Source organism: Chiloscyllium plagiosum, unplaced genomic scaffold (assembly GCF_037043375.1).
Source record: "Chiloscyllium plagiosum isolate Xiang-an unplaced genomic scaffold, Cpla_swu_hap1 HiC_scaffold_2, whole genome shotgun sequence".
Lineage (NCBI taxonomy): Eukaryota > Metazoa > Chordata > Chondrichthyes > Orectolobiformes > Hemiscylliidae > Chiloscyllium > Chiloscyllium plagiosum.
The window spans coordinates 43,759,223-43,772,589 of record NW_028270140.1 but is presented as its reverse complement, the minus strand read 5'-3'; the positions used below and the strand labels follow the sequence as shown (position 1 = coordinate 43,772,589).

At 40.7% G+C, this 13,367-nt stretch overlaps 1 protein-coding gene across 2 annotated transcripts in view; it reads right to left on the bottom strand.

The window, feature by feature from the left end:
* LOC122562507 (neuronal acetylcholine receptor subunit beta-4-like) overlaps window positions 1-13,125 on the bottom strand; it is a 54,402-nt gene extending 41,277 nt beyond the window's left edge. For both annotated transcript variants that reach the window (XM_043715358.2, XM_043715367.2), the window contains exons 1-2: window positions 12,841-13,125; window positions 421-566 (exon numbers count right to left, since the gene is read on the bottom strand). In XM_043715358.2, the coding sequence (XP_043571293.2) occupies window positions 421-566; window positions 12,841-12,895 (201 nt within the window). In that variant the 5' untranslated portion in view covers window positions 12,896-13,125. The remainder of the gene's footprint in view (window positions 1-420; window positions 567-12,840) is intronic.
* Between the last annotated feature and the right edge of the window lie 242 nt (window positions 13,126-13,367).

Here is a 13,367-nt window from a genome sequence, read left to right as displayed (position 1 = left end):
ATATTCTTCTTTACGTAAAATAGAGCTGCAGTCTCACCAAGGTACAATGCAATTACAGCAAGATTTTCTTGCCTTTATATCTCATAATCCTTGCAATAAATAATAATGATTCCTGAAGAAGGGCCTGTGCCCGAAACGTCGAATCTCCTGTTCCCTGGATGCTGCCTGACCTGCTGTGCTGTTCCAGCAATAAAGTTTCAACTTTGATCTCCAGCATCTGCAGACCTCACTTTCTCCCCATAAATAATAACATACCACTTTTCCTGTTGCACTGAGGATACAGTACCAGTATGAATTGATCTCATTGAATATTCCAGCCATGTTGTTAATCAATATTGCATTTTGCAATACATTCTTATAAAGTTGTGTTAATTTATGCATCACAGTAGCATTGTTTCAACTGAAACTGTATCCACTTACCACACTTATTAGCTGTGACAAGGACACTTTTATTGCAATGGTGACTATCTCGCTGCTGTTTTTTGCAGGTCTGATGAGTCTATTATAGCGATCCGGATGTAAAAGGTAGTTAGCTAGCCGCTCTTCTGCATTTTGAGGCAGGGCACCTATAAGATGAGAAAGTAAATTGATTTGAACAACATTGTTATGTATTTGATTTTTTATAACATGTCAATAATAGTGCAGAATTTCAAAATTGACAATTTAGAAGTTCTTCTAGCTTTAACTTCATTCCTATTTCAACTGTAGCAGGGTAACTGCATGATCTTAAAGAGTTCATGTGCAAAAAAACTCAACTATTTGAATTGGCATTTCAGGGTTACACTCATCAATGTGCCCAATGATATTTTTGGTTCACATAACATTGATGCTTACAGTGAGAGTCTGTTATGAGGCTACTGCTCAATTCTTCTTGTGCATTACTTGAATTTTCTGATTACAGGTTTCTGGAGAGTTTTAATTCCAGCCTTTATTTGTTGATGGAAGATAATAAAACCATAAATAATCAGCAAAATTTAGTAGTCTTAACATCATTATCAGGGTTTCAAACAGCCATGTTTTCGACATGGCTGAGTTATACAGCCGATGCCCATGTATTTGCTGTTAGCTACAGATATGTGTACATCAGTTAGTCACAATTCCTAAGGTTTTGTAAGAAGCGTAATTTTATTTTGTGCCTTTAAAAACTGTGGGCTGCAAGGAGAGCCAGCTGTTTTTAAAATGGGGATTTACCAGGACTGCTGCAAAAATTCACAGCAGAAAACCTAAAACTGATTGTGAAATTACTATTGCGGTTATAGGTTCCTGCATTGTGCAGATGATTGGGAGCTGAGCATTTATTTACAAGGGAAACTGACTGGCTTCAGCTAACTGGGCAGGTCAGAAATGGAAAGAAGTTACAGAGTCATAGACACTCAAAGTAGAAAAGATACAGAAGGATGTGCTGCAGTTCTTCCCAGCAGAAGTTGGCTGTTCTCTGCAGTACAAAAATATTAAAACTTGAAGAAAACCAGTTACCTTTCGTGCAGCAGGTATTGTGAGCTGTGACTTTTGAATTGACAAATCAAAGACATTTTGCAAATGAATCAGTCACTCTGTGCTTCTTACAAACCAGTGGAAGCTTTCAGAGAAAGATAACTGAACCCCATGGGCTTGGTGAGCTTAAATAGAATCATCCCTATAGCTGAATTGTGATGCAAGGGCCACTGAACTAACTGTCCAGTTTTTTTCTACCTCCGCCAATAATTTATTTTCTTTATTTGCTTGTGTGTGTGTGTGTCTGAATAACAGGGAGTCTATGAGGGCATTAGAGTTTCAGCTAGTGCTATTATATGGCAATGGTTTATAACTGTTTATCTGCAGCTATAGTCTAACAATACTTACAATAAAAATTTTTATTTAGTACAGATACCTGGTCCACGTTTCCATTAAATGTGGTCTAAAAGTCAGGGAAATTGGGACTCAGTGTGTACCTTAGAACAAAACTACCATGTGATACAACTCTAAGAATAGTGTGACTCAATTTTACAGTGCAAAACCCTACTGGATTGTAACAGTCTCCCAAACATTGGTTCACCACTCCATGCAACATTCAATAAGCTTCTCAAAGCACCAACATCCTAATCCTCAAACCATTCACATTTGCAGTCACTCTGAATGAGAACAGGCAGTCTGCTACATGATTGTGCATATTGCTGACCAAGTAAAAGGTCCTCAAATTGACTTCACATAAAGTCTTCATAGCAGAGGTTAAAAATCATTGCCCTCCCCATTATGGAATGGCTTGATATGAATTGTTGAGAAACAAATATCTGGTACCCTTTGACAATGACAATACACACTGCAGCCATCCACACAAACCACAAGACTATTTGTTTCCAATATAGTGTATGAATAATTTTTTTTCCAAAGGTTCACACCCACAGAGTAAGAAAAAGCTTCCATCACAGAAATATTCAAGTTCCATTTTATATTATTTCTATTTGATAGCATTCATCATCAGGACTACTTTACGAGGTCATGCCTGGTTCACATGTTGTGGAGGTGCCGATGTTGGACTGGGGTGGACAAAGTTAAAAATCACACACAACACCAGGTTATAGTCCAACAGGTTTATTTGGAAGCACTAGTTTTCAGAGTGCTGCTTCTTCACAAGGTAACAAGTGGGGCAAGATCATAACACACAGAATTTATAGCAAAAGATCAGCGTTGTGCAACTGAAATGATCTGGTACTGCACTGAAAAATGTGTCACACTATTCCTAGAGTTGTACCAAGTGGTAAAGTTTTGTCCAATATATCGTTTTAATTGCATTACACCGTGATCTTTTGCTCTCAATACTGTATCTTATGATCCTGCCCCACTAGTTACCTGATGAAGGAACAGAGCTCTGAAAACTAGAAATTCCAAATAAACGTTTGGGCTATAACCTGGTGTTGTGTGATTTTTAACTATGCTGGCTTAGTTAGTGCTGTCCTTATAAGTCTTGATGGTGTTTGAATATTAGTCTGTGATACTGACACAACTTAAGCAGGAGCAGATTCCACAGGTAGCAGTAAAGGTGCTAAATCATTGCATAACCCATTCTTCCACTCATGTTTCAGTCAGAATGCTTTGTACAAGGATGAACAGGAGACCGTAAACCTTGCGGCGAATTTGCTTTTATCATAATTTTGCCAAAGTGGTAAACCACTCTTTCAGAGTCCCTGATCAGTTTGACATAGATTTTGGAATTACCAGTAAATGGTGAATTAGTCATAGCTACAGAGGTTGTGAATCGCAATTGATAGTATTTCCATCAGAATCAGAGGCTGCGAGCTTGAGGGGTCTGAGAATGTAATACAGTGTAGCACTGAAACCTAAAGGAAGCAATTGACAAAATGATAATGTCGATAGACAGTCCAAGGATGTCTCTCTGTTCTGGAAAGCTAACAGCTTTATTAAGATTGAAAAGGGGATTGAACAATGACCATCCATGACTTCTGATACAACTGAATGAAAAGTCTGCATAACCATTTTAAAAGAAGCAACTTAAACACTGAGAACATTATTCCAAGGTGGCAATAGAGTAGGGCTCCTGAACTAAAGCTCTGACCAGTTTTCTTTCTTCTTTTCTCACTTTTTTTCTTCAGTTTTTTATAATGTTTATTTTCTCGCTTCTTACCTTCTGGAGGGAGCTCGGTCGTGAGGGCAGCAGCAACAATAGCAGCAGCGAGGGGACTTTGCCAGTTGGCCATGAGGTAGTTGATGCTCCCAAGCAGAAATCAGGTGGTCGGTGGCAACATGGAAGTGGCTGGCGGCCTGGAGTGGCACCAGAGTGGGACTCTGGCGATCTGTGGTGAGATGGCAGCATGGAGGCATGGGAATCGAGAGATCAAGCCAAACACAGGAGAGAGATCAAGCCCTTTTGGGGACCACCAAACATGGAGGGACTGCAGGCCCATGGCTAAAGAAGGACTGTAATTTGGAACTTTTAACTTTATTTCTTCTTTACTACTTTATGCTGACAAGAACTGTGACATTGAACTTTTAACTTGTTTCATTATTTTTCAAATCTTTTTGTAAGATTTTGATTCTCGGTACCTTGTACCTAAGATGGCGCCATGAATGGCGACATGGTAAACTTTTCACTGTGCTCCTGTATCCCTGTAGTTGATTACAAGTGACATTAAAACCCAATTTGTATTCAAAGTTAATGAATGTCAGATGTAGATAATATTAACTTTTCGAGCAAGAGGCCCAGAGCAATTTTGTACTGTGCAATGATTCTTCCAAATAACTCAAACAGACACTACACCATCTGTAATTGCAGTGAAAATGTTCTACATTTCACTGCAAATAGCTCTTTAACTGACAAAAATACATTTGTAATTATCAGGAACTACATGGGCATCAGTTGTATAAGTGGTTGCCTTCAGCCACATGGAAAGTATGCTCATTAGAAAGTTTGATAATGATGTAATGAGTACTGAATTTTGATTGTTATTTATGAATTTATTATCCATTGTCAATGAATAAGGATTGAGATTAAAGCTTTCCAAGAACTTGTATTTAGAGGGGTCAAGTGCCACGTGAAAAGGATTGAGCAGCAGATTCATCAAATTATAACTGTAAGGTTCAATGTTAATGTAAGTACATTGACCTTCAAATGCTAATTCAAATAATTAAGCTTTATTGTATCTCTTTAAAATCATATTTCCCTCAGATTCTGTTGGTAGAACTCTTACCCTTGGTTCAGAAATTTTTTGGTTCAAGTCTCACCCCAGGTCCTATGTGTATTAATCCAGAATAATAGCCCAGGACACTGCAGAGAGGAGACTGCACCATCAGAGCAGTCACCTTTTGGATGAGATTGCAGATATTTTCTAATCAACCTACTTAGACCTCTGGAACAGGTGGGACTTAAGCCCAAGCGACCAGGCTCAGAGGCAGGAACACTACCATTGTAGCACAAGAACTCTCTTGGAGGAAGTTATAAACTAAGGCTCTCAGGAATCATAATCTCTTGGGGGGGGGGGGGGGGGGGGGGGCATAAGAGATACAAAGGCATTCTTTCAACAAATAATGGGGAAATTATGCCTAGTGTGGATGCTGAGATTCATCCCAGAATATTATAAAAACAGTTCATTTTGATCATTATCACACTGCTCTTTGTGGGAGCTGGCAGTGTACAAATTGGCAGTGTATTTCCTACTATACAACATGACTGTGCTTTAAAACAGTGGTTCTTGACTGTCAAGCACTTTGGAACATCATGATAGGAACTATATAAATGTAAACCTTTCTTTGTTTTACAAACCAACTATCATCATTTATGCAGTGCAGTTGGAAGTTGCTCACTGGGACCATGTGGAATCCCCAGTGTAGCTCCAATGAAATTGCTTAGAGATTGAATATCCCACCAAACAAGTGCACTACTTTTGGAACCTTTCTTATGTCTCCATTTAAATCAGAGAATTCAGATGATTCTGCTTCAATTAAATAAATAGTTACCTCGGAAATGTTAGACAATTTAAAACCTAGTCTAACCCATGAGTAACTACTCAAGTGATCATCCATCACCTTCCCGTGCCAACCCCCCCAACCTCCCAATTTAACACACAAAACCCGAATAACATCTACCCTAACAATCTTGACCTGACAAACATCATCCTCTTCCACAGGAGCTAACATCTCCCCCTTCTCCAGGACCCGGCACTCCCAGAGATCTGACATCCACCCACCTTTTTGCAGGGCCAACGACTCCTCTCTTCTTTGGATCCAACACCCTACATTCCACCTCCCGCCTCCCCAAAAGGAACCTGACACTTTCCCCCCAGTGCAGGACATTACACACTGCCACCCCTCACCCTCAATATTCAGTAACCCTCCCTTTCCAGGATCTGACACCCGCTTCTTCCCACCTGATGAAGGAGCAGCGCTCTGAAAGCTGGTGTTTACAATTAAACCTGTTAGCCTATAACCTGGCGTTGTGTGATTTTTAATTTCTCTGCCCAAGAATTGACACACCCTATCTTAAGAACTGACAGCCCCCAGCCCCTGTTCCTGGATACAAATTCCCTCTCCATCCCATTGGGATGTGAAAACCCCCACACCCTGGAACCTGACAAACCCTTCCCCCCGGGTTCCAAAGCAAACATACTTCCAACACTGGAAACGATATGCTGACCCACACTGACCTATCCTAAACACTTCAATGTCTGCCTGCTGCCTTCCCACCTAGTACCATGGCAGTCTACTCATCTGGCAGCATATGTATCTGGCACCTGAACCATCTGAGAGTCTTTGTACCTGGTACGCTGCCCGTTTGACACCTTACCCAACTAGCACCCTGACCTACTGGTACAATACCCTTCTGGCACTGTAACCTCACACTTAGCTTACTTACTGACCTTTCACAGCAGCTGACACAGAGGCTTTCTGTGAAGCTGAATATGTAAAGCACAGAATATGACAACTACGGCTTCAAAAATGGGTGACTGCTTTTATTTCCCTGAACTGTTCTGCATTAAAAGTATGCTCCACATTTCCAAAGTAACCCTGATCACTTGAATGACACCACATCCACAAGTACTGACTCCCTCCAACAATGATACTCAGTAGCAGCAGTGTGGATTATTCACCAGATGCACTGCAGAAATTCAAAGCTCCTTAGATAACATCTTCCAAACCCAAGACCATTGCTATGAATAAGAATTTCTGGGTGAGGTTTTGTGCCAAAAGGGCTAAACTGTAAAGTTTACCCTATCCTGAAAGAAAATGTATTATGTTGCTTTTAAAATTATTTATTTCTTAATGTGAAAAGTAAAATGTAAATGTCAATGATTACTTTTATTTGTTATTTTAACAAAGGAACTTATTATTTCTGTAAACATTTTAAAGGCTGAGTTGACACATTGAGTTATATATCAAACTTAAATTTATTCTCAAGTTTCATTCAATTGAATTTTTTAATCTTAGTTTTCACAGTCCTTTCAGATCTTTACCAAGATTACATTCATACAATGTAAAGATTTCACCAGATGGCTCAGGTCATTAACAATAAAAACTTGCTTTTATATTGTGTCTTTACCATATAACAAATCCCAAACTCCAGAGGAATACTGTCAAACAAAATTTAACGCATAAGGAGGCATTAGGACAAGTTTGGTCAATGAGGTAGATTTTAAGCAGGGTCAAAAAGCAAAGATGGGGAGACAGGAAGGGAATTCCAATGCTTAGAGTTAGGTAGCTGAAGACTCAACAAGAAAATTGGGCAAACAAGATCAGATTTGGGGGGCACAACAATCCCAGGGTTGTCGGAACTCGAGGAGGTTACAGAGGAAGTGAACGTCAGTGTAATGGAGATATTTGAAATAAAAAAGTAAGCATTATAAACTTGAAGCATTAAATAAAACCAAAAGAAAAGATATACTCAATAACAGTCACAGAAAAGTTGTGGTCCAATCTGCGATCTGCTCAGAGTTGATCTTTGCCAGATTGGTGGGAGGATACTGTAATAGACTGTAGGCTGTCTGGATGTGTAAGGAGAAAATTGGCAAAGGTTGCCTCTCATAGTCGCTGTCCAATGACACCTACTGGTCAATCAATGTGAGAACAGGAGCAGATCATCCTGCAATATTGTTAAGCACCATTTCTGCAGTGACCGCCCTGACTACAAATGTTGATTGGTCAACTAATTATGGTCAGGAGGATTACTGTTGGATATAAGTGCTTTAATCAATACCTTGAGAGGGGTTGTTGAAATGAGAGGAAGGAATTCATGGGAGAAGGAGATTTTTATTTCAAGAAGTAGGGCCTCCACAATCATGGCAATATATTAAAAACTAGATTCACCAGCAATATGCCCAATTAAAGCTAGACTGCTTCCAAGATTTGCCATATGCTGTTATCAAAATTGAAAGGATCCTCGAAATAACAACTTTGACCCTCAGTATACTTTGTGCAATGGTGTAACTTTGCACAAATTGCACCTTAACCACACTCCAAATGCCTAGAGCTTGAATTGAAATACAAAACATTGATTTGAAAAGAGAACTACAATTGGTATTAATTGGCATTTAAATTTAATGACGTAAATCAAAACTACATTTAAATATTTATTTTGAGTAATAGATTAAAGCAAAGTGGTGCATATATTATGAACAAATGAATACTAACATTTTTAGCTGAAAATTTTCACTGTTATTTTAAGAGGTGTCAGGTCGTTCAATATAAATGGGTAAACATCTCCATTATGTTTTCTATCTCAGCTTGTAACTACTCCTACCAGGAGACCTGCTGTCATGGTACCATGCTTCTCTGTTCTGTGCCAACCTTACTCATCGACTGTAGCTTATCTACAATCATCCGTGTGATGCCCATCATTCAGAACTTAAAACAGAGCATGTTCATTTTCACTGACACACTGGAAATATACTGAAGACAATGCTGTGTCAAACAAACACCAACTTTTCAGTAAATCTATTAAATGCTGCATTACTGCACCACTATAAACATCAGCTGGAGAGATTGTGACACACTAGATAATGTCCTTTGCATTTGATCCAGAAGGTCCCACTCTCACACTTGAAGGTCAAGGAAGGTGTGCCCATAATGTTGCCAAACATGTTGAGCATCAACTTGTAAATCCTTTCACCCTACATCAATGTCAGCCAGAAAGAATGAGAAAGATCTCATGTGACAGAAATTAATTAATGCTTCAACCATCAATATGCACAAGTCCAGAATGCAACATAAAGTCTATCTGGTTACAGCAACTTGGAGTCCATGTGGGCCAGATGGCTTATTTGGCTGGATTGATTGATGTGGATCAGTTTGGTACCAGCAGGACAGGGTTCAATCCCTGTTCTGGTTGGGCTGGTTTCTGGACCTTCCCCCTTGCCCTACTTGTGATAGATATGTTGAGTGTTGTGGGTTGGACCTGCCTTCAGGCCGAAAACTCAAAATGTTTGGTCTCATCTGGATGCTGTGTAGACCTCCACTACATTAATTATCTAGTTACATTATTGAATCATTCTCTCTAAATGTGTGCACATATATACACTGAACCGAAGGATATGCTATACAGCGTGACAAGGAGACATGACTGAGATTGAGAAGATAGCACAAAGTGGAAAGGAAGTGCTAAGTATATGATTAAAACCAAAAAGCAACATCAAACATAGCTATATTCAGCATAACTAATTAAACCTGAAGGAATTTACTTGAAACAAAAACTATGGGATAACTTAGACCTATTTTGTGTAATTTCTGTACAACGTAAGAATGCCAGGTTGCTTCATATATCCTGGATAGCCAAATATGCAAGAATTGCCTCAATTTACTTGAACCTGAGTTTATGGAGAATGACACAGCAGAGACAATGAGTTACTGACAACTTCTAGGAGCATGTTTCCAGGGGGTCATCACCCCACAATCACAGAGTTTAGGAAGATAGTAAGTCTCAGAAACCATCTGGTGAAATAGCAAGAGTTAGACAGCAATCCTCTGAGAGAGTCACAAAATGGATTTTAGCACTGAATACTAGTGAGGGTACAGACATCTCTGGGGGATGCACTCTAGAGCATTTCCAAGGTGCTAACAGGCAAACGATCACAGAGAAAAACATAGTGAACCATTGTCATACTGGAGATATAGGGATTCAGTACTCATAGGGTCATTTCGCAGTACATGTAAATCTTACATAAATTGTTGCTGTAGGGGCCAAGGTAAACAACATCAGAGTGTACAGAAAGTTTTGAAAGAAAAAGGGGAATAGCCAGAAATTGTGATCCACGTGGGACAAATGACACTGGAAGGAATAGGGTTGAAGTCCTGATGCTGTACCTTCAGAGATTTCAGAGGTTAAAAAGTCTCTCGACTTTTCCCAGTGACACAGGCTAGTGAATATAAGAATCGTATGGTCACAAACAGGTTAATGTGCAACTGCAAAAGAAAAGGTGCAAAAGGGTTTCAAGATTCCTAGGACATAGAGTTTAGTTCTAAAGCAGGATGGACCAGATCAAGGTGATTGACCTTAATGGAGGTGAAATCCATTGTTGTTCTGGCACTGCAGAAGAGTGCTTAAACTCATTTCGCAGAGCTTTGGCGCCACAATAGAATAGCAACAGTAATAACTTATATCATATGCAAACACACAAATTAGAAGGGGGGTGCAGGCCATTCGGGCCCTCCAACTTACTCTGGCATTCAATAAAATTAGGACTGATCTGACAATGGCTTAACTTCACATTCTCACCCACACTGACTCTTCTTTGACTCTTCTTTGATTAACAGCAGTTAATCATTGACTCTTCTTAATCAAGAATCTATCTGCATCTGTCTTAAAAATATTATATTACCCCACTATTTGCAATTTCTGGGGAATACACTTTTAAAAATTCATGACCATCCAAGAGAAAAAAGTCTTACCTAACTATGCTCTCTCGGTTTTGCCTCTCCAATAATCTTAGCATCCATTTTGGCAAGTTCTCTCAGGAATCTTAAATGTTACAATCAGATCACCTCTCATTTTTCTAAACTGGAAGGGATAGAGCCTGTCCAACCTTTCTTTGTAAGATTACTCCTTCATTCTAGGAATCTATCAACCTTCTCAGAACTGCCTTGAACACATATACATTATTCCTTTAATAAAGAGACCAAAGCTTGGACAGATGTAACCTCAATATTGCTCTGTAAAATTGGTGCAAAACATTCACAGGCAGTGACCCTAGTTGGGAATGGGTTTGTTTTTGAATCTGCACAAAGTCAATTTGTACGCAAATTGGAAGGGACTTGAGGTTATCAAACTTTTGTTAGCCTAGAAGAAAAAATACCAAAAGCTGAAAATCTGAAGTAATGACACAAAATGTTGGAAAGACTCAGGAGGTTAGGCAGCATCTGCAGAGAGAGAAATAATTATGTTACCTATCATCGGAACTGGGAGAAGTTTGAAAGAAACAGGTTTTGAGAATGTGATGTGTGGAATGTGAGGCGAACAAAGGGAATATATATCATATGGTGGAGGATATTAGAAAAGGTTTCGAATGAAACAGCAGTTAATTTGCATTTCTTTCAATTTATAGTACTGCATTCTATCGTGATGTGTTCCTCTACATTAGAAAAGTCAAGTGTAACCTGGATGACTACTTTAGAAGACACGTCCATTTGGATCACAAGTATGATACGTATCTTTCAATCATCTGTCATTTTACACTTTCTACTTATCTGTGTTTGATTAAACGCCAGTCATTTCTCTGCAGGCATAACTTTTTTTTAAGTAGCTGGCACTAGCACAGGTACGTGTCAACATTTACTGGAAGTTCCTGGGAGTGTGGGAGATTCCTGGAATGTGTATCCATATGCATGTGGATTCCTGAAATTAAATGAAAACATACAGAAGGATCCTGGGAATGTATGATATAAGTAGGAGCTCCCGGGAGTCTTATGTTCAGGCAATCCCTCAGGATTGAGGATGATCTGCATGTTCTTCGGTTCCATGGGTGCTGAGATAGCTGATGAACCTAATTTATGCTGTGCAGCCCATATCACATGCAGGACAGGTGTTGCTCAAAGGATCAGGCAGATTAGATTTTTTGGATTTTTTTTTGCAATCTTTTTGACACCTCACTGAACTTGCAAATTTGCAATGATATTTCTCGATGTGCTCATTGCTTTTCTGAATCAATCATCTCCTTTCCGGTCATAGGCCCCAGATCCCCATGGCTCAGTGGAGTGTTGATCTCTTGAAGGATGCTTTGAGGGCATCCCGGAGGAGTGTCTGCTGTCTTCCTGGGAATCTCCTGCTGCCCTCAAGTTTTGAGTAGAACAACGGTTTCAGGAGTCACATGTTAAGCCCCACTCACAGCAGCTGGTTTTAAAGCAATTAGTATCTAGTTACTGGACATGTTGGCTTGGGAGAGGATATTTATGTTGGACCACCTTCCTAGCCACTGAGTTTGGAAAATCTTGTGAAAGTGTCACTGGTGCTACTTCTCCAGGGTTTTGAGGTGCCTGCTATAAGTTGGTCAAGTCTGTGCTGTATATAGCAGTGGGAGAATCACTGCTGTCTAAGGAACCCTTAGTTCAGCTTTCATACTCTGGTCTTCAAATATGCTGAACCCCTACCTGGAACATTGGAAGCGATTAAGTTTTTCCCAAATGGGGGATGGGGTGGTTCAGAAGCATATATCAATAAACTGCAGCACCTGAGATTTACCCAACACTTAGAAGATTCCCATGTTAACAAATGCAGGAGTGCTGAAGGTTCAGCTTGTTTCTGGAAAGGGAACAACACATGCAGGAATTCATGGCAATGCGTCAACACTATCAGCTGGTTCTCCCGCCGAGGACAGTATGAAACCTCCTGGATTGTTGCTGACATATGCGAAATATTTTTACACTGTTCCAGACAGTCTGACTGGGAAAACTCTAATACCCAGTCATGCAAAATGAGTCGGTGGGAAGTGGGAGAGTGGGGAGAGCTGTGTTCTTGCAAAACACGTGCTCCATTTCTAAACCTCAAGTTGGTCTCATTGCGTCAGTTCCCGCATTCGCCGATGCATCGCCCCAAATAAAACAGGGAGATGGCAACAAGACAATCTCCGCCAACTCGTTCGTCGCAACTGACCCAGACACGGAGCAAACGCGAGAAAGCTATTCTTTTGAAACAAACAGCGAGCAGCGCATGGACTGCAAGGACTCGCAGGATGGTGCTTTCCCACTAACCTGCCGCAAAGTAAATATTTGTACAACGCTCAGTGTGAAACAACAACGATCCCAGCTCCCATTCCCACCCACCCCCTTCTCTCTCTCCTTCCCTGTTTATTTCTGTCAATAGGCACCTCGCTTACATCTGGGAGGCTGAGTCTGGGTAATGGGAGAGAAGCGTTTTGCACTTACTTTCGCCAGCGAGAAACAGAGAGGAGACCGTCAGCGTGAATGCCATCATCATCATCTTGCTGTTGTCTCCTTGCTACACGGACACTGGGCTGGGAAAGCACGATGCGGTTCACTCAAGACCCTTCCCCGCCGGCACCTGCACCGATCTGCTCACACAGAGTGAATGTGAACCGCTGCCGAATCCTGGAACGCGCCGTGGGGGCGGGATAGGGGAGACGGGCGATTTGGAGGGCAAGGGGAGGGGCTGGAGAAGGGTCATTTGGGCAGGCAGGGGGAAAAGGAGGGTCTGGCAAAGCGAAGTGTATCCCTCTTCCCCATTGACTGGAAGCCCCTTAGTCACTTAGCACCAGTTCGTTGGCACTTGGAAGCCCTGACTGACACCCTAATCCTCGGGGTTTAAAGCGCCTCAGAGCCTCCATCACCACTCTAACAGCAGCAATCCAAGTCCTCTCCCAACTCATCTAATCTGCTGCACAAATCCTCATCCATGACCCTTGTTACCTCCAGTTCGGACGATTCTAATGCTC